Here is a 22308-nt window from a genome sequence, read left to right on the forward strand (position 1 = left end):
TACTCTCTGCATTGGTCCAGGCTGGGTACAGCCTTTTAACGGTTCACTTGTCACATCTGGACCCCAAACCAGGAACCTTGGACCACTTAGCACGTACTGTGCAATTTTGTATATCCATACTATGCTACAAGGCAACACTGGCATACTAACTGTCAATGGAAAACTGAAAGAGGTGCAAGTCACGAAGGAAGAGGATAAAGTGACCAGAGCCTCAGCACGGATGTTACCTGGAACAGGGAGAGAGAGGAGAGCATAATAGCATCGCTTTTAGGCCATCGTCTTTCATGCTGCTGAAGGACATTACCACTTACTTCAGTTTCTCCTTAATAATTTTTCCACATAATCTCTGTCACCATGTTATTTTATCCCAGTAGGTTTGTTTTTAATCCTCCTGTTCTACCAGAAACATCCAGAGAAGGCTACTGATCTCAGTTCTCTTTCTCTAAGAACTGTTCCCACTAGATTCTTCTTAAGTTAAAAGAAGCACAGATACCTCTGCCAAAGTTTCTCTAATGGGATAACCCCGCTGTCCTCTCCAAGGCTTTATCTGTAATACAGGCCCAATGATAATAAACAGTACTGGTAGAAAGGTTTGCATTACATTTGCATTTTATTTTCATGATTTCAAATTCTTTCAAAATAGAAAATATATCATGAGATCATGTAAAATGCTCAAGAATGTTGCTATGCTACTACCCACTGTAGAATTACATGTGATTATTCCTAGATTACAATCAGTAGAAACTTACATATGGAATCATGAAGGTTTGTGATAAGGAATTGGCATAGATAATTTTTGGAATTAATTGTAAGGAATTTTGCATAGATAAATTTTATACTTTGGCACAGTTACTCAGTCCAGTTGTCAAATTGCCCTTTTGTCTCTGGGTGGTTCATTTTGTTTTTCTTATTCTGAAAATGAACATCCAAGTCCAGAGACCTTATAAAAACATTCTTCCTACTAAATCAAATCCAGTACCATTGTCTCTGAGCCATCTGGTCCATATACGTGAGTCCATCTCTTATGCAAGATGAATTTAATTACTGGCTATAAGTATACAGTTAATTAAACTGGAAGCCAAGCATCTAGATATCCATTCATTATGTTTTGAATTTCATTGCAAGTTCATTGAAGTAAGCAACTCATGGTTTATTTCCCCACAACAGTGGATCCTCACAAAGCTAGAAGAAGCAAGAGAACCTTCCCCAAGCCTCTGATGAAGAACACTGCCTGAGGACACGCAACAATAAATCATTACAGTTTCCACCTTGTACCTTCCAAAACTTGTTGGGGAAGTATGTAGTACAGAAGGAAACCAAGTACTGAAAAAAAAAAAAAAACATCAGTCAGACTCTGGTAAAACAGCTATGTGATTAAAATATTTTTGGCTCTTTGGGAATCCATTTGGTTTTCTAACTTGAATCATGCATCTGGTTAAAATTCTGATTCCTTTATGAAATAGACATTTATGAATCTTAAATATTTGCTCCAGGTGATTCTCTGCACTAGCAGAGAAGTTGCTTATATTTAGCCTCCATGTGGAGCTAAGTTTTATGTTCCTAGTTCACATTTTAAACTTCTGTCATGCTTACTTCACACTCCCTGAAAGAGTGATGGGTAAGTGACCAAATCAAACATTGCCTCAGTGGTATCAAGAGAATTTTAGTGGTGGCTTCTTCAGAAACATGAGGTTCTTTTTACAGATAAATATTTTGGTATTATTTTCCTTATTTTTTTAATAAAGGATAGATTTGCACATCAAATGCATAGCATGACTATGAAAAACAACCTTTTTTATATAACAGATTGAATAATACCCCTTCAAGCCTGATCTTAGGAAAGGCTTGAAGAAATGAGCATCATACCCAAAAAAGGGAAAGCCCCTCTCAGAACTTTTAAGCCTTAGAATATATTTGCTCAAGCCAACTCCATGGGAACTACTTGGTTTACTTTGGTCCTGTATTTTAATAGATTGCTGACTTGAAAGGAAAATTCCTAAAGCCTTAACAATACCAACTTTCCTACTGGTAATATGTAGTAAACAATATCCCCACCCTCTTAGATATGAGTTATGCCTCGGAAGAGACAGCCCCTCTTACAAGTAATGTATAGACCCTCGAGTCTTACCCAGTAACCTGGCCTGTTGGCAATAGGTTGAGAATTTCTAGTTTGCTCTCTCTACAGTTATTCAAGTGAGAATCACTAATCACTCTTTTAAATGGTATAGTTCATCAGAACAGAAATCATGGGCTGCACATTAGTGAAAATAAGATCATGGGTTTTTTTCCTTGGTTTTTGTCCAAGAACCTTGTAACTTAACATAATGGACTTTTTGAAGTGAAAGGGGATGAAACCTTGTAACTTAACATAATGGACTTTTTGAAGTGAAAGGGGATGAATATATAATTGTGAACCATGATGAGAATGATGTAGTGTTTTACTTAGTTATTGAATAATACAGAGTATTTGATGCATGTTTTACGTGCCACGAAACTGTAAACTGTTTTTGAATTGGAGACTGTATAGTTAATGGTCGTGAAATTCTCCTCAGGCTCCTCAAACCCTTGCTTTGTTGTAAAAGCTAAAATAAACAGCATGCCATACTGTATTTGTATTTCTTCCTGACCAAATCCTGCTACTAAATATTATTGATATTCTCTGATTATAAATACACATTGTTTATTTTCAATAGCTTGCCCGAGAATGTTGTTTTCTTGGCTGTACTAAGTTGAATGAAAAGGTGGCAAATTTCAAAACCCATGATAGTACGTGCTTCCATGATGACTTTTGTTCAAAATAACATACGTATTTTCTCTGTTGCTGAGCTCCTCCAATTTTACATACATTAGAACTAAACCTAAGGGTAGAGGTAGTTAAAAAGCTTTCATCAGATTGTCCTCATCCAAAATGTTGCTTTATAGGAGTTCCAGTCAATGCCATCAGCCAAGTACCTCATTACTTACTCCAGTTTGATTATTTCATTCTCAGAAAAAATAAGACTCCCATAATTTCTTTTCCCCATATAAAGGGGAAAAGCCTAAAAGAGTAGGCATAAAAATTCTAGTATCCTCTGGAGGTCAGCAGGAGTGGGTCTTGTTACTAGTACACATGTAAAGCCAATGTACTGTCCACCTCTTGTTCCCTTACCAGTAAGAACCTAGAAATATATATTTTTATTCTTTCTGCACCAGTCATCTACCCATCAACATCTCCTATCACTTTCTATTTCTAAAGTAGAAAGACCCACCATTTCAAGAGCAGTAATTTATCAATTATCTTAGAAGATTGCTTTCATCTAAACAAAAAACATCAGTAGATCACTAGAGAATGGGTCAGTCTTTTTAGCATAACGTTTTATAATTTACAATTATGTGTTTGAGTCTATATTCCTTCTTTCTAGAATATTAGAGAGTCCATAATCTTCCCTGGATTGAATTTAACATTTAATGGCTCTCTACTTGAGAACTTTAAGCTTGTCTTAGTTGTATGGTAGTTGCTCTGGAACGAGGTCCTGAGTATTGTGTCCTTTCTTTGTATTATTTGTGTGTTAGCTATAGCCCAAGGCCCTTAATTTTAGGGCAGCATATATTCTAGTCCTTGATAATTGTGTGAAGCCCAAGGCAAAAGTGTCTGCTCCCAACCAGCTCTTCTTTAGAACACTATGATCATTAGAAATAGCATCTTTGATTTCTGGTACAAAAACTTGTGGTTTCTTCAAATTAACAAAATCCTTTCTGACCCCAAGAGCATGTACTCCTCTTCAGTGGCTTCACTATCTAATGTATGTATTGGCTGCTGATTCCTTCGTTGTAGCAAGACCCTGGGATTTCTCCCAGACTTACTTTCATACAGCTGAGTCATTTTCTGGTCCCTAAATAGTCATTACCAGTTGTAGGCAGCCCTTCCCTGGCCCTTTCCTCACCATAATCCAACCCATTCCAAAACTGTCCTATGGTATCTAAATAAATAAGAAAGTTTTCTTAAATGTATATTATCTTCTATTATAATTATTTCATTTTTTATGATTATAAGAGCAGTAATATTTTCCCAGTGAACATAAATACCTAAATCTTAGATATTCTAAGATTATTTCTTAGAAATATCCTGTAAAATAGTATTCATTTCCTGTCTGATAAGAAATGAAAATTCTACTTGGTGCTGAATTTTCTGCACTTTAGTTATTTAGTCATCAATTGTCAGTATTAGTTGATCCTTCAGGCCAAGCCAAGGCCCTGTATTAAAAAGATTGAGAGAAAGGTACTGGGTTAGTTTGGCCACAGGAGCTGAAAGTGTATACTGAATATACTAAAGGTGGAAATAGCCATTTGGACTGGGTGATAATTTTTGTTTTAATTGAAGTACTTTATATGCAATATTGTATTGGCTTCAGATGAACAACTTAGCAATTCAACAGTTATATACATTACTAAATGCTCACCGTGATAAGTATGGTTACCATTTGTCACCATACAAAGATATTGCAGTATTATGAGTTATATTCCCTACTTCTATCCCTGTGATGAAGTTATTTTATAATTTGAAATTTATACCTCTTTATGCCCTTCGCTTGTTTCACCCATCCTCCCACCCCCTGGTAACCAACCATCAGTTCTCTGTGTTTATGAGTCTTTTCCTGTTTTGTTTGTTCATTTATTTTGTTTTTCACATTCCACATATAAGTGAGACCATGTGGTATTCATCTTTCTCTGGTTTGTTTCATTTAGCATAATACCCTCTAGGTCTATCCATGTCTTTGCAAGATTGCATTGTGTATGTGTACCACATCTTTATTTATTCATCTATTGATGGACACTTTGGCTGTTTCCATATCTTGGCTTGTAAATAATGCTGCAGTAAACCTAGGATTGCATATATCTTTTCGTATTAATGACTTTGTTTTCTTCAGGTAGATTCCCAGAAGTGGAATTGCTGGGTCATACAGTATTTCTATTTTTAGTTACTTGAGAAACCTACATTTTGCTTTCCTCAGTGGCTGCACCAGTTTGCAAACACACCAGCAGTGTATGAGGGTTCCCTTTATTCCACATCCTTGCCAACATTTGTTATTTATTGTCTTGCTGATAGTAGCCATTCTGACTTATGTGAAGTTTTACTGTAGTTTTGATTTGCACTTCCCTGATGGTTAGTGATTTTGAGCATCTTTTCAAGTGTTACCTGTATGTCTTTTTTGTAAAAATTTCTGTTGAAGTCCTCTGCCCATGTTTAAATCTGATACTTATTTTTTTGGTGTTGAGGTGTATGAGTTCTTTATATGTTTCGGATACTAGCACTCTGTCAGCTATATTGTTTGCAGATATATTCTCCAGTACAGTAGGTTGCTTTTTCATTTTGTTGATGGTTTCCTTTGCTTTACAGAAGCTTTTAAGTTTGATGTACTCCCACTTGTTTATTTTTGCTTTTGTTTCCCTTGTCTGGAAGACATATCCAGAAAAAAATTTCTAATGATGATGTCCAAGAGTTCACTGCCTATGTTTTCCTCCAGTAGTTTTATGGTCTCAGGTCTTATATTTAGGTCTTTAATCCATTTGAGTTTGCTTTTGTATATGGTGTAAGACAGTGACTCAGTTTCATTCTTGCTTGTAGCTGTCCAGTTTTCCCACAACCATTTATTAAAGAGACTGTCTTTTCCCCATTGTATATATACTTGCCTCCTTTGTCAGATATTAATTGACCATATAGGCATGGGTTTATTTCTGGGCTCTCTGTTCTGTTCCCTTTGTCTGTGTATATGTTCTTGTGTCAGTACCATACTATTTTAATTACTATAACTTTTTTGTAAAGTTTGAAATCAGGGAATATGATACCCCCAGGTTTGTTCGTCTTTCTCAAGATTGCTTTGGTTATTCAGGACCAGAACTGGGTGTTTACATGTGCCACCTAGACAATGCAGGAAATTTGTTTGGATGCCAAGACATTACTTTTTACCTTTTTTCAAGATAAACCAGTATCTCTGTGGGCAGTGTTTTTCAAAATGTAGGTCTTAACCCATTAGTGGGCCATGGAATCCAGCTCAAGACCATCATGTTTTTAAAGTGGAATAAAAAAAGAAGAGCATTGCACATAATGAGGTTAAATATTGTTTTAGTTGAATATTCTACACACTGTGTGTTCTGGGTCAAAATATAAAATGTTATTTCCTGTTGTGATTTGCAGTTTAAAAAAAAAATCAAAAACTTGCAAAGCCACTGCTGTAGAAGGCATGGGCCAACCAGTGATGGAACAGTCTGGGTGGTGTAGAGCCTGAACTTAGATACAGAGTAGCAGTTCTACAAGTCAGGGAGTCTTCAGATTGTGAGCAGTATCTTTTACTTTAGAGTGAGAAGATTGGATAACTCATTTTGGTTTATAGAATGCTTTCCTTTGGGACCAGAGAAAGCATAGAAAGGTTAGATCCACAAACAGCAACCCAAAAAGGGTATAAGCTGTCATTTAACTAGATGTATTTCATCCTCTCTCCCACTAAGCATTTTGCTAGGATTGGGGATAGAAGTTCTCCTTTAAGTAAATAGAATTTGCTTCATTTACCTTCTGTTTGATTCACTGTATAGGTGACAAAGAACCTAAACACTAAAAATGGGGAGTTTATATCGGGCTTATATACATTCTTGTAGGGCCAAAATACTCATTCTCTGGAGAGTGTGATAATTGGATGTCCTCATTTCTGTAGTATTCAAGTAGAAATGTAGGTAACCTGCATTCCTTAAGTAAGATTGAATACAAAGATTATTCAATCTGGTTTTCTTTGGTGCTACCAAGTATCACAGCCCTACTCTAGAAAGTGACCATTCACCCTCCTGCTCAACTCTTTGAAACATACTTTGGAAATCACACTTTACTGCTGATGCTGACTTAATCAAGTTAGCATTCATCAGCTGAAATTTTTATGGTTCTTGTAATCTATATTTGCAATCATTTGCCAATACAGCTGCAGGTACAGACTTCTTCTCCTGCTTTTCTTTCTGCCACAACTGGTATAAAGTAGTTCTCTCAGGGCCACCCTAAAAGCAGGCCAGCAGAAGGACTGAGGGGATGCCGGATCCTACTCTGTTACAAAATACCTCCTTCATATTTCTTTTAACTGAAACCTTTTTTTCCTTTATTTCCTCTTTTGTAAAATAGTTTCATGTCACCACAAAAAAAAGAGTTCTGTAGAGTTATAGGTTCTTTTTAAAAAGCATTTTGGCATTTTCAAAAAAGAAAAAAGAAAACCCCCGGTAATTTTGGTTACCCAAAGAGCTGCATAAGAAATATAACATCAGATTTTGTAGGTTGGTATGAGTGCATTTTTAAAGTTTTTTATTACTTCGTCCAAATACAAATGAATTTGTATTAGAGTTTAACATGTGCTGTGATAGATAGTTGTCAACCGGCAAATCCCTGTCACTGAAGAGCATTCATTTAGTATTGCTCAGGTACCTTAATAGGTTCCTTCTAATGTAGCATGTATAAGTCTAATCATCAGAAGTGCTCTTAAAATAAAACATGTTGGAAAACCCCAGCATGCCATCATACCACCAGTATTCCATGTTGCTACCCAAAAGTTGCCGATTTGGAGGCTGAAAAACATGCAAGCAGAAGTAGATAACATTGAAATGTTACCAATGTCAACAGTTTTATGTCCAAATTCACAGCTGTAGCTGGAGCTTGTTGCAGGTCAGATAGACTGTTAAAGACTTTTTTGATCATCTCTATATGTGAATGTGTATTACAGAGAAAAATGAAATTTTTAGGGAATGTGCATTTCAAAAATACTTCCTTATTAACTTTTTTATGGACCAGATAGTCTGTGCTTCTTTGGAATGCTTATTCTTTGGTAAAAATATGGTCATTGATAATGTTAATTGTTAAAATACCAATTTCTGCATCAATGCACTACTGCCTTCACTCGCGTTCCTTATACATCTTAAAGTGGGCCCCTCGTCCACTTGTATGTTATAATCTCTGCCTTAGTTTTGTGTATTCTGATGAGATAACGTATAAACACAAAGGATTACAGTGAAATTCTTCCTTTGGAAATTGACTTTAGTCTTCTTTTTCTCCTGAAAATTGATTGGCCATGCTCACTAATGAACTTTTTTCTAAGCAATAATTTAATCTTGCTATTCATAGAATTAGATTGCTTGACTGCCCAGTTTAACTGTGTATATATTTTCAAATGAGTCACAACTTTCTGGTCTTCAGTGGGCCTCTGTTATTAGTTACTGGATAGAACCAGAAACATTACCAATAAGCCTTCTCTTGCCTATCTAAACTCTGCCGCTTTTGGGTCTAATAAATGGATAAATATCACATTACCCTAGGTCCTGATTTTTCTATCAAAGCTGACAGCATTCCAGCACAGCATGATCATTGATTCACTAAAAACTTGAGTGGTAATACTTAGTAAATTCTTTAGCACCAAGACCATGCCTCTCTCAACCTCAGAAAACTTAAAATGATTCATTTCCACAGGAGTAATAAATATATTTTGAAAGAAGAGCTAGAAGAGAATTTTCTACTTGCAGAATTAGTATTGGCAGAGATACTTACCTCTGATATGGACAGTTCAGCCTTTCCATGACTTAAGAAAATACTTTATCATGACTACCTATGGTTAATGATTTCTTTAATAGCCATCTGGCAACTAGAAGTGATTGAAAGCCATCACTTTCTTGTATGCTTTGTCGGCCAAAGATAAATTAAAAATAACTCAATGCTAGCAAGTGCTTAAACTAAAAAAATTCCACATTGCTTAATTACTAATTACTGATTCTCTTAAACCCTCTTCCTATGTCAATTGGATGAAGAGAAGTTCATGATGTTGAGTGCATGGCATCCCATCCAGTTCTGTTCCCTACGGACCCGCCTTGCTTTTTGTTTGGTTCTAGATACACTTAAGAGCTACTCCCCCATCTCTGTGTTGTCTTGCACAAAATTGTCTTGGCTGTTTATTCCTGAACCTGTACTGTCAGTTTATCAGGTTTGACAAAAACTGTTGCTTTTGCATTCATTTCTGGAGTGAAAGTTACTGTTTGAAACTTAATAGGTGCTACATTGGCTACGGTGGAATCACTCACTTAAAGAGTAATTCCCCTTTTCAAGCATTGGTGCTCCTCTTCTCTTTAATAGCTTGACACTCAGAAGGAAGTGCTCCAACAGAATTAAGAATCTACCATTTTAACTGGCCAGTAGGAAGGCTTTGTGCAGTTGCAGGAATGCTAACACATTGTTCCATAACATAGATAGTCTGGGTACATTTTGGTGACTGGAGATAAGACATACTTTAAATCCCTAAGTGATATGCTTGTGTGTGTGTATACACATTCAAATAGAAAGCAGAAACAAGGGCATATTGGGCCTTTTGTCTGAAGCACTCTGCACTTCCCAGGAGCTTCTGCTTCTGCTTTACGGGGCCAGCTCTAAAGGGAACCCAACATAATATGATGCTGAATGCAGACTTGCCTCAAAAAGGTGGATGAAGAATGTGGAAGCAGAAGAAAAGATGAGCAGAATATGCCACTCCAAAATATGCCTCTTTGGCACAAGGATTGTCTTTAAGAAACAGCAGACACAGGAAGAGTTCTGAACACCTAGTAGAAGCTACCATTTTGTAAGGGATTTACATTTATAAGAGAAATCTTCATTTGCAAGAGTGTCTTCCTCTCTGTACGAGGAAGGGAAAGATGACTCTAGATCACAAATTTGTCAGAGGAGAAGGTGTCCAACTCAAATCTGCATAACAACCTTTACCCTTGTTTACTGTGCTTTTCCTCATCACCTCCCATAACTGGCTTTCCTTACCCCACCCCCACAACATGTTTCTTGAGGCATTATCTGAAGAAGGTATTTAAAGTGGGTTGGGCCATTTCAGAGAGTCATTCAGCTTCTCCTGGTATCTCCCATGTTACAAGATATATACATATTAAAGTTGTGTTTGTTTTCCTCCTGTTAATCTGTCTTTTATTACAGAGTGGAGGGTACTCTCAGCCAAAAACCTAGTGGAAAGGTAGGAGGGACGATTTTCTCCCCTACAGTCTGGCAATCCATGATGGGACCTGCTAAGACACCTTACTTGCTCTGGGGCCTGCAGATAGGATCCTGGAAAACTGGCAGAAGCCGGCAAAAGGTGAGAATTCTTAACCAAATCAGCTCTCCTTGATCTCTGTAGTTCCCAGTCAAAAGAGGAAGAGAAAAATTTACCTTGTCCTTTCTTCTCCATATTTAGATTAGCAGGAGAAAATATTTGTGTGAACCATTTCCTTAGGTATAGAAAATCTTGTAAAGATGTTCGTTATGAGTACTCTTGTTTTCTACTGATCCTTTTCCTCCCAGAGATGGCTCTTGTTTTCTGTTGTCTATGTCTTTTGTGTCATTTGCCATATGGAGGAGAACCGTAAGGCCTTTTGTTTTATGTCTTGAGAGATTGGCTTTTGATCAGTGAGAATACAAGTTTCAGCTTGAAAGATGCAAGTATCAGCTGGTATGTGGTAGCCAGCCAAATAGGCAGGGGATCTAAGACACGAAGTGACAGCAGAATTCTCTTTATCCCACTGTGCCAGCATTCAAGAGAGTTTGTGCTAAGGGTTTCAGTCTCAAAGGGAGCTTTGTCATCTCAAAACTCACTGTCTTGTTAGTGCTGGAAAAGTCCCAATTCAGTAGCACCTGTCCAGTGTCAGACATTAGCAGGTCTGTGCACAGTAGACACCTCAGGTTTTCATAGGAAATCAGAGAAACCATTTTGACTACAATGTTATTACTGCCTGTGATAACTCAGTCTTTGCCTTTTTTTTTTTATTAAAGTGTCATTGATATACACTCTTCTGAAGGCTTCACATGAAAAACATTGTGGTTATTTGATAATACCCATATTATCAGGTCCCCCCCATAGCCCATTGAAGTCACTGTTCATCATAGTAAGATGGCACAGAGTCACTACTTCTCTGTGCTACACTGTCTTCCCCGTGACCCCACACACACCATGGGTACCAATCATAATACCCCTCAATCCCCTTCTCCCTCCCTCCCTCCCCCACCCTCACCTTTGGTAACCATTAGTCCCTTCTTGGAGTCTGTTAGTCTGCTGCTGTTTTTTTCCTTCAGTTTTGCTTTGTTATTATACTCCACAAGTGATTGAAATCATTTGGCACTTGTCTTTTCCACCTGACTTATTTCACTGAGCATAATACCCTTTAGCTCCATCCATGTTGTTGCAAATGGTAGGATTTGTTTTCTTCTCATGGCTGAATAGTATTCCACCATGTATATATACCACCTTTTCTTTATCCATTCATCTACTGATGGACACTTAGGTTGCTTCCATATCTTGGCTATTTAAATAGTGCTGCAGTAAACATAGGGGTGCATATGTCTTTTTGAAGCTGAGATCTTGCTTTCTTTGGTAAATTCCTAGGAGTGGAATTCCTGGGTCAAATTGTATTTCAATTTTTAGTTTTTTTGAGGAAACTCCATATTGCTTTCCACAATGGTTGAACTGATTTACATTCCCACCAGCAGTGTAGAAGGGTTCTCCTATCTCTGCATCCTCATCAGCTTTTGTTGTTCCTAGTCTTTTGGATGTTGGCCATCCTAACTGGTGTGAGGTGATATCTCCTTGTGTGGTGCATCTTTTCATGTGCCGGCTGGCCATCAGAATTTCTTCTTTGGAAAAGTGTCTTCATATCCTCCTCGCATTGTTTAATAGGGTTATTTGATTTTTGGGTGTTGAGGTGTGTGAGTTCTTTATGTATTTTGGATGTTAACCCCTTGTCAGATATGTTGTTTACAAATATATTCTCCCACACTGTAAGATGCCTTTCGTTCTACTGATGGTGTCCTTTGCTGTACAGAAGCTTTTTAGTTGGATGTAGTCCCATTTGTTGCCATTTTTGCTTTTGTTGCCGAGGAGATGCGTTCAGGAAAAAATTGCTCATGTTTATATTCAAGAGATTTTTGCCTATGTTTTCTTCTATGAGTTTTATGGTTTCATGACTTTCATTCAGGTCTTTGATCCATTTTGAGTTTAATTTTGTGTATGGGGTTAGACAGTAATCCAGTTGGATTCTCTTACATGTAGCTGTCCAGTTTTGCCAGCACCAGCTGTTGAAGAGGCTGTCATTTCCCCATTGTATATACATGGCTCCTTTATCATATATTAATTGACCATATATGTGGGTTTATATTTGGGTTCTCTATTCTGTTCCATTTATCTAAGGGCCTCTTCTTGTGCCAGTACCAAATTGTCTTGTTTACTGTGGCTTTATAGTAGACCTTCAAGTTGAGGAGCACAATCCCCCCAGCTTTATTCTTCCTTCTGAGGATTGCTTTGGCTATTTGGGATTTTTTGTGATTCCCTATGAATTTTAGAACTATTTACTCTAGTTCATTTAAGAATACCATTGGTATTTAGATAAAGATTGCATTGAATCTGTAGATTGCTTTAGGCAGGATGGCAATTTGACAATATTAATTCTTCCTATCCATGAGCGTGTGATATATTTCCATTTATTGGTATCTTCTTTAATTTCTCTCATGAGTGTCTTGTAGTTTTCAGGGTATAGGTCTTTCACTTCCTTGGTTAAGTTTATTCCTAGGTATTTTATTCTTTTTGATGCAATTGTGGATGGAATTGTTTTCCTGATTTCTCTTTCTATTGGCTCATTGTTAGTGTATAGGAATGCAACAGATTTCTGTGTATTCATTTTGTATCCTGCAACTTTGCTGAACTCAGTTATTAGTTCTAGTAGTTTTGGAGTGGATTCGTTAGGATTTTTTATGTACGATATCATGTCATCTGCAAATAGTGACAGTTTGACTTCTTCCTTACCAATCTGGATGCCTTTTATTTCTTTGTGTTGTCTGATTGCCGTGGCTAGGATCTCCACAACTATGATGAATAAAAGTGGGGAGAGTGGGCATCTTTGTCTTGTTCCCGATCTTAGGGGAAAAGCTTTCAGCTTTTTAATGTTAGGTATCATGTTGGCTGTGGGTTTGGCATATACAGCCTTTATTATGTTGAGGTCCTTGCCTTCTATACCCATTTTGTTGAGATTTTTTATCATGAATAGATAGTGAATTTTGTCAAATGCTTTTTCAGCATCTATGGAGAAGATCATGTGTTATTGTCCTCCCTTTTGTTGATGTGATGGATGATGTTGATGGATTTTTGAATGTTGTACCATCCTTGCATCCCTGAAATAAATCCTGCTTGATCATGATGGATGATATTTTTTATGTATTTTTTAATTTGATTTGCTAACATTTTGTTGAGTAGTTTTGCATCTTTGTTCATCAGGGATATTGTTCTGTATTTTCTTTTTTTGTGTTGTCTATCTGGTTTTGGTTTTAGAGTGATGCTGGCCTCATAGAATGAGTTTGGAAGTATTCCCTCTTCTTCTACTCTTTGGAAAACTTTAAGGAGGATGGGTATTAGGTCTTCACTAAATGTTTGATAAAATTCAGCAGTGAAGCCATCTGGTCCAGGAGTTTTGTTTTATAGGTAGTTTTTTGATTACCAGTTCAATTTCGTTGCTGGTTATTGGTCTGTTCAGATTTTCTGTATCTTCCTTGGTCAGCATTGGACCAAGCGTTTCTATTTTTTCTAGAAAGTTGTCCTTTTCTTCAGGTTACCAACTTGTTAGCATATAATTTTTCATAGTATTTTCTAATTCTTGTATTTCTGTGGCATCCATATTGATTTTTCCTTTCTCATTTCTGATTCTGTTTATGTATGTACACTTTTTTTTAATAAGTATGGCTAGGCATTTATCTGTTTTATTTATTTTTCTCAAAAGACCAGCTCCCAGTTCCATTGATTCTTTCTGTTGTTTTATTCTTCTCAATTTTATTTATTTCTGCTCTAATCTTTATTATGTCCCTCCTTCTACTGACTTTGGGCCTCATTTGTTCTTCTTTTTCTAGTTTCATTAATTATGGATTTATACTGTTCCTATGGGATTGTTCTTCTTTCCTGAGGTAAGCCTGTATTGCAATAAACTTCCCTCTTTAGCACAGCCTTCATTGCATCCCACAGATTTTGCGGTGTTGAATTATTGTTGTCATTTGTCTCCATATATTGCCTGATCTCTGTTTTTATTTGGTCATTGATCCATTGATTATTTAGGAGCATGTTGTTAAGCCTCAATGGGTTTGTGGGCTTTTTTGTTTTCTTTGCATAATTTATTTCTACTTGCATACCTTTGTGGTCCGAGATGCTGGTTGGTACAATTTCAATCCTTCTGAATTTATTGAGGCTCTTTTTGTGGCCCAGTATATATGATCTATTCTTGAAAATGTTCCATGTGCACTTGAGAAGAATATGTATCCTGCTGCTTTTGGGTGGTATGTTCTGTAGATGTCTGTTAGGTCTATCTGATCTAATGTCTTGTTCAGTGCCTCTGTCTCCTTACTTTCTGTCTGGTTGATCTGTCCTTTGGAGTGAGTGGAGTGTTGATGTCTCCTAGAATGAATGCATTGCATTCTATTTCCCACTTTAATTCTCTTGGTATTTGATTCACATATTTAAGTGTTCCTATGTTGGGTCCATAGATATTTAAATGGTTATATCCTCTTGTTGGACTGACCCCTTTATCATTATGTAATGCCCTTCTATGCCTCTTGTGACTTTCTTTGTTTTGAAATCTATTTAGTCTGATACAAGTAATGCAACTTCTGCTTTTTTCTCCCTATTAGTTGCATGAAATATCTTTTACCATCCCTTCACTTTTATGTCTGTGTATATCTTTGGGTTTAAAGTGAGTCTCTTGTAGGCAGGATATAGACAGGTCTTGTTTTTATATCCATTCAGTGACTCTGTCTTTTGGTTGGTGCATTCAGACCATTTACATTTAGGGTGATTATTGATAGGTATGTACTTACTGCCATTGCAGGCTTTAGATTTGTGGTTAACAAAGGTTCAAGGATTACTTCCTTATTATCTAATAGTCTAACTTTAACACTTATTATGTTACTACAAACACAATCTAAAGGGTTTTTTTTTCCCTCCTTTTTCTTCCTCCTCCATTCTTTATGTATTACGTATCATATTCTGTACTCTTTTTCTATCCCTTGGCTGACTTTGGGGGTTGTTGATTTGATTTTGCATCTGTGTAGTAATTAATGGGTCTAATTTTTTTACTGTGATATTATTTCCTCTGGTGACAGCTATTTAGCCTTAGGAACACTTCCATCTATAGCAGTCCCTCCAAAATACACTGGTTTTGGGGAGGTATATTCGCTCAGCTTTTGCTTATCTGGAAATTGTTTAATCCCTCCTTCAAATTTAAATGATAATCTTGCCAAGTAGAGATTTCTTGGTTCAAGGCCCTTCTGCTTCATTGCATTAAATACATCATGCCACTCCCTTCTCGCTTGTAAGATTTCTGCTGAGAAGTCTGATGATAGCCTGATTGGTTTTCCTTTGTATGTGATCTTATTTCTTTCTCTGGCTGCTTTTAATACTCTTTCCTTATCCTTGATCTTTGCCATTTTAATTATTATATGTCTTGGTGTTATCCTCCTTGATTTCCTTGTTTTGGGACATCTTTGCACCTCCATGGCCTGAAAGACTATCTCCTTCCCCAGATTGGGGAAGTTCTCAGTAATTACCTCCTCAAAGACACTTTATATTCCTTTTTCTCTCTCTGTTTCTTCTGGTACCCCTATAATGTGAATATTGTTCTATTTGGATTGGTTACACAGTTCTCTCAATATGCTTTCATTCCTAGAGATCCTTTTATCTCTCTGTGCCTCGCTTCTTTGTTTTCCTGTTCTCTAATTTCTATTTCATTTGCCATCTCCTGTACTTCATCTATGCTGCTTTTAAATCCCTCCATTGTATGTTTCATTTCAGATACTGTATTCTTCAGCATTTGTATCTCATTCTTGAATTCCTCCCTGGGGTGTTAAATATTTTTCTGTACCTCTATGAGCATGTTTATGATTTTTATTTTGAATTCTCTTTCAGGAAGATTGATGAGTTCAGCTTCACTTAATCCTCTTTCTGGTTTTTGTGGGGTTATTGTTTGAACCAGGTTCCTTTGACATTTCATATTTGTATGTAGTGCCCTCTAGTGCCCACAAGCTCTAGTCTGGAGCTGCTCAGCCCCTGGAGTGATGGAGGGGGTCACAGGTGAGTGGCGCTGGTGCCTATCAGGAGAAAAGAGCTCATTCCTCCTCCCCAGCTGCAGTGCCTGCGTCCACTGCTAGGGCCAGTGGGCCAAGCATGCAGGAAAAAGCCTCTGTGCTTTGCACTTGTAGCTGCCATAGGTGTGGCCGCCCTCTGGCTGGCCTGGCATGATGGTAGGGGCAGCAGGTTGTGGCTTGGAGGAAGGCACATATCACAGCTGGGGGCAGCCTCATAGCTGCATAGACAGCCAGGGGGATGGACTGTCTGAAGCTCCTGCAAGTTCCCAACCTGCTGGGCAGAGTGCATCCAGACAATTTTTTTTTGGTATCATGAATCTACAATTACATGAGGAACATTATGTTTACTAGGCTCCCCCCTTCACCAAGTCCCCCCCACATACCCCTTCACAGTCACTGTCCATCAGCATAGTAAGATGCTGTAAAATCACTACTTGTCTTCTCTGTGTTGTAGAGCCCACCCCATACCCCCCACCAACATTAACACCCAGACAATTTTGTCCACCTGTCCTTTCTCCTGAGCAGCAAGCTCTGTCCAATCCTTGCCCCTTAGCAATCCTCTCTCTGTTAGGAAGTCTCTCAGACTGCTTGCCTGTCTTTTGTCCCAGAGCATCCAGTTATGGATACATGTTTTCCACAAGTGGCTGGAATCTCAGTCTCTCCAAGTATTTCAACTGTCTTAGCTTCCCAACCCCACTAATCTCCAGAGCACCATGTAATGTAGGTTAGTGCTCCCAGAGCAGATCTCCAGGGCTGGGTGTTCAGCATCCTAGGCCTCCACCCGCTCCCCGCTCCATTTCTCTTCCTCCCTCCAGTGAGCTGGGGTGGGGGAAGGGCTTGGGTCCCTCTGGATCACGGCTTTAGTACTTTACCCTATTCCTTAAGGTCTGCCATTTTCCCCAGGTGTAGGCAGTCTGCTACATCCTTCTTCCCTGTTGCTCTTTCAGGATTAGATGAATTTGCTATATTTTCATATTATATGTGGTTTTGGGAGGAGGATTCTGTTTCACCTCTCACCATCTTTAAGCCTCCAGAAGTTTGAGGTTTTGCTTTCTTAGGGCTACCTTTGGGAGTGAACTTCTTGAATCATGTGAGGGCTGCATCTTTTGCAACCTCTTTGGGGATGCCTCTGGCATCCATGGTTAAGTCATAGTTGAGATTTAATATAAGGTCCTATTTGTCAATGACCATATGATGGATCATTTGAATTAGAAAAACTTAGATGTTTGAAAAAAATTTTAAAGAGCTCTCTCTACATAATTGTCTTTATTGGTACATACAGAATGATCAAATTGAAAAGAGGATATGATGGAGCATGGCATCTAGTCTTAGGGATTCTCTTAACAATATTACAGTGACCTTTATACCATCACTTTCAGAAGATCTTACCAAATTTAGAGAAGAGTTAGATCAGTGGCCATTTACAGCCTCACTCACAGGGACCTAGATTGGCTGCTCAGAGGGTATTCTTCCCCATGACTATATTGCAGTTACCAAACAAGCCAGACCCTCTAGGGGAAAACCCCTCACAGAGGAAACAGAGTACTAGAATTTTTCCCAGGCCCTCCTGCACATGATCAGGTAATGGATCAGCTGAGGCCAATGGTAAGGGGTTTCAAAACTATAGTAAAGGCTTTTACCCCTATAGTGAATGGGGCCAGGGTTGAGTTGTATTCTCAAAAAGGAGAGCATTTGAGGGCCTTTGTTGAATGCTTTACACAGACTTTATAAAGGCATACTGCATTAAACCCTGAAGCTCCAGGATACAAGAATCTCTTGATTTCCATCTTAGTTGGGATGGAAATATTTTCCCTAATATAAAGATGCAAATTGAAGATAATGTAGTTGGATGGACAGATCAACCCGATGATATTCAGGCTCACTCAATCTTTGAAGAATTAGATAATCGTCTGACTTACAAGTCTTTATAAAATAAGAAATGCAGTTTTAGAAGCAATATAATTTCTACTTATCCTTACTAATCCCCAGATCTCCCCTTTTCATCTCAAAATGGTTGCAGATATTATGTAAGATTGGGAAATTGGAAACAGAATTGTCCTGCACCTAAGAAAAGGAAAAATTCCAATAGTAAATATCCTAAACCTCTGGTAATAGGCACATTTATCCCAAAACTCCTTGGAGAAAACTTGGATACTTTCTCTGTGCCTTTGAGATACAAATTTTCTACCCCCATCTTCTCTAAGACCTGAGAGCCATCTCTTTGAGATGAAGACTTTAGGGAGATGATTCTCAATAGAAGGAGAAAGTTATTTGGAAATTGGACAAAAAAAAAAAAACAACTTGTGTCTTCTCCCCAAATAATGATAAAAAAGCTTTAGCCATCTGAGTGGGTAAACTTATTCCATCTGCTCAAAACATAATTTGGACCCAACTGTTCTTTTACAAACCAGTGAGTTTGGTATTGTACTTGATTCATGGCTAAAATTTTATAACAATAGCTATAAGGTCTCTCTTTGTGTCTATATGTTTATGTATATATGTATGTATGTATGTTGTAGATGTGAGATATTTTTTTTCTATCTCCAAATGGTATTGCCAAAAGTAATTTGTAAAACAACTCTACTTAATTGGCTTTAAAAAAAAGCTTATAAGAATTAAGTATTTCTAAACTCTCAGAAATGTAGACACTAACCCAAATGTTTCCCAATCCTGCATGATCTGGGAACATACTCAGTAAATAAAAGCTAGTTAAGTCTTAAAGTAGGCATGTTTGTTCAGAGTTCGCAGCATTGGCTATAATACAGACATACAACTTTTATTGTACTTAGGTTTATTAGTCAAATAAGTTCATGTTATCTCTGTTCCAAAATTTGTCAGCAAGAAAAATAATTTAGGATTATGTCTAACTTTGTTCAATGTCTCATGAAAATTTCAGGAGTAATCTGATTGTTAAAAACAAGTGAATTAAATAAATGTAATTGGAATAAAAGTTTGTAAATGAACTTTTCCACAATGATGAGGTTTTATAATATACGTCTTCCTTGAAATGGCTTCCACAATCTTTTTGGTAACTTGAAACCTTAAAATGTTGTTAAGTTAGACAATGGAAATTCACTATGCATATCATGTCCAAATAGATGAAACCCTGAATAGGTCTGTCTGCTTTTGGCTTCTTGTTACAGAGAAACTAAACATATTTGGGCCTGTTAGTAAACATCTTGTGCTACATTGAAAAATTATAAAGAAGCATATGCTTCTAGAAATTATGAAATCTTTAAATATGCCAATCAATAGCATATTGGCATGTAACAGCTCATAATTGCTTACTTCTTGGTTTTCACTACAAATTAAGGTTTCAAAGGTTGGGAATTCTAGTTAACATATGGAATTAAAACTACTAGAAATAGGGAAACATCTCTGTATGCAATGAAAGTAAGATATATTTTTGGTTAAGAAAAGGTACAGGTACAGAGATGCTTTTTTGTTAAAGAGAATAATTTTGTCCTAAAGTAGACTTGGTTGTTTCAGAATGGGAAAGAAAATAAGGACAAATTAATTGGATGCAGAAAGTTGGGAATTGAGAGACAGCGAGAATCTTGTATAATTAAGCTGGCTAAAATACAATGAGTTTATTTTAAGTGTTTAAGGATAAGTGTTAATATCAATGGTGGATGTATATAAAACTAAAAATATATTTTCATCTATTAGAGGACAACATTTTCTTGGACTTTTGGTCTCTACCTGATAAAGGATTGTGAAAGGCTTTCTTTTTACCTTTTAAGTAACCTGCCTAGAAAGCAAAAGAGTTTATGGTTTACTAAAATAATGTCCTAAGAAAACTCGCCTTCAAAATCCTTTATTGTCACTTTGGTTAAATAGGCAATTAAGTATTGTTTCATAATGATCTGTGATCCTATTTAGTCAAGTGTTCAAAATTGTTGATACTTTTGACAGACTTCCAAAAATCAAATTCTAAATGAAGACTTTGACCTTGACTAATTTGGGATATTTCAGGAGGCCTGTGGAATATCTCAAAATTTGTTCTCTCATCTTGTAAAAAAAAATAATAAATTAATTAGGCTTTTGTTAAATTACATGGGAAGCATTGGTAAATAGGAAATGAGACTAAGCTTTGTTAGATTTGTATGGACAAATGCTTTAAGGGTTCTGGAATTTTTGTGAATTTACTAGAAATCTGATATGCCTTGGCATAATGTTATAACCTATAATTCTAGTTATTATTTTTAAATATGTTATAGAGATAACCGTATCTCCTTTTCAATTGCATTATATGAACTAATCAGATCTTTAGCCGTGGCCATTTGTAAGTGTCATTTACAGATGTTATGGTTTCGCTTTTGCAAAAGTGCTTTCATTTTCAAGGAGAATCATGGAGAGGACTCCAACTAGTACAGGTTTCTGGTAACGTTTATATCATACCATTGAATTGGGTAAGAATTTATAGAAATCTAAGTAAAAACTGGATTCTAAAACTGCTAACAAGAAGAGTAAGATCAACAATAATTTATTTCCTGTGATTGAATGAACTGATGAAGATAACATTTATGACTGTTTGAAACATTGCTTATTTTTTTAATGCTTTGTTTTTCCAGATTTAAGGAAACCTTTTTGATGCCTCTTAAGCTGTCTATGACTTACAGCAATTTGGTAGGATATACCTTTGTGGGCAAGGTGAAACAATTATTTTTTCTCCCTACTTGATCCTTCCAGAATTTGGAAACTCTAGTATTCTTACTTTCATGTCGATTTGCATAAGTTCAATAAGAACCTGTTCTTGTAACAGGATACAATTGTATATTATATTACCAAGCCTTTGACTAGAATGTTGTATTTGAGAACGTCCATAGAATCAGGTATGATCAGTTTTAAGCGACTTAGATTGACTTTATGGAGGTTCTGGAATCCTTGCTTACAGGATTCCTCACAGCCTTACCGGGAAGTTTATTTCCTGGCAGGTAAGAACCTCAGGATATTTAGGGGAGCTTGAGAAGAGAGGAATTAACCCAAATGTATAGGTTTTGCACCTTGGCTTCCTAGCCTTTGGAAGCTTTTAAAAAGTCCACCCTGAGAATTCTTATGAGAAGTTCCAGCCAAACAGATACAGGAGTCTGTATGGCCAACCGCTATTCTTGTTGCCCTTATGTAAAAAATTCCGGCCAAGATTGTTGAGGCTAGATTTATTTTGCAAACATAACAGGGTTTTACTATAATTACCTTTGGTAAAAATGGAGTTGATTGTAGAGAAAAATGATGCTTCAGTAGAAACTGTAATATACTCTTGTGGATATCAGATTGTACTCATGTTAATTGTCTGAGGTTTCATTATTTACCTGTAAACTGGACTAGTTCTGAATACTTTGTTTCTTCATATCTGGTTACTACTTGTCCAACTAATGTTTCCAATTTTCTTCTACTCTTTTGACTTGGAATCACTAAGAACAAATCAAAATTCCTAGAAATCTGATATATCCTGGTATAATATCACTTGTAAGTCTAGTTATTTTCTTAAAATGTATGTAACAGAAATAACTACATTTCCTGGACAATTACATTGTAATGAACTCAAGTCTTTTGTCATTTGCAAAAGTATTTCCCAAAGCACTGCAAGCATTCATGTTTAGACAGTCTTCATGCCTGTTGTTATATAGGCCACTCAGAAAGTTGACCTAAACACCAATGACATCAAACTGCAAAAGATGCTTTAACCCAACCCAGCATCTAGAAATCTTCTGACTGGCTGTCTCCACAGGACTCAGACTAAGTATATAGTTTGCTTCAATCACTAACCTTGTTTTTTTGTTTCCATAGAAATGCCTCTTACTAAATACCTGCTTTCTTGTACCACATAGGCCTAACTTCGGGAGCCTGCCTGCAGTACCACCTCCTGAAGGAGATACAACTGTTTGAACTGACCTGTTTGTTATTCTCAAGACTAAGAGACTTGTTCAGTGAAATAATAGTGGACTCTCTTAATGGAAAAGGTACCCAACTTAAATCTGCAGGACAACCTTACCCTTATTTACTGTGCTTTTCCTGGTAATTGCCTGTAAATGACAAAGGCCTGGGCTGTTTCAAGGGGCTACTCATACACATTAATAAACTTGTGTTTGTTTTTCTCCTGTTAATCTATTATAGGGGTGGGCTCTCAGCCAAGCCCCTAGAAGGGAAAATTATTTTTCCTGGGC

General features: G+C 37.0%; 1 protein-coding gene across 1 annotated transcript in view; it reads left to right on the forward strand.

Annotated features, from left to right (window-relative positions):
- Positions 1–22237, forward strand: part of VPS13A (vacuolar protein sorting 13 homolog A) — a 233046-nt gene extending 210809 nt beyond the window's left edge. Inside the window, exon 72 of the mRNA XM_017674000.3 lies at positions 1168–22237. Coding sequence (XP_017529489.3) covers positions 1168–1218 — 51 coding nt within the window. The 3' untranslated portion in view covers positions 1219–22237. The remainder of the gene's footprint in view (positions 1–1167) is intronic.
- Positions 22238–22308: the final 71 nt, after the last annotated feature.

This window comes from Manis javanica, chromosome 2 (assembly GCF_040802235.1).
Source record: "Manis javanica isolate MJ-LG chromosome 2, MJ_LKY, whole genome shotgun sequence".
In the NCBI taxonomy this organism is placed as follows: domain Eukaryota; kingdom Metazoa; phylum Chordata; class Mammalia; order Pholidota; family Manidae; genus Manis; species Manis javanica.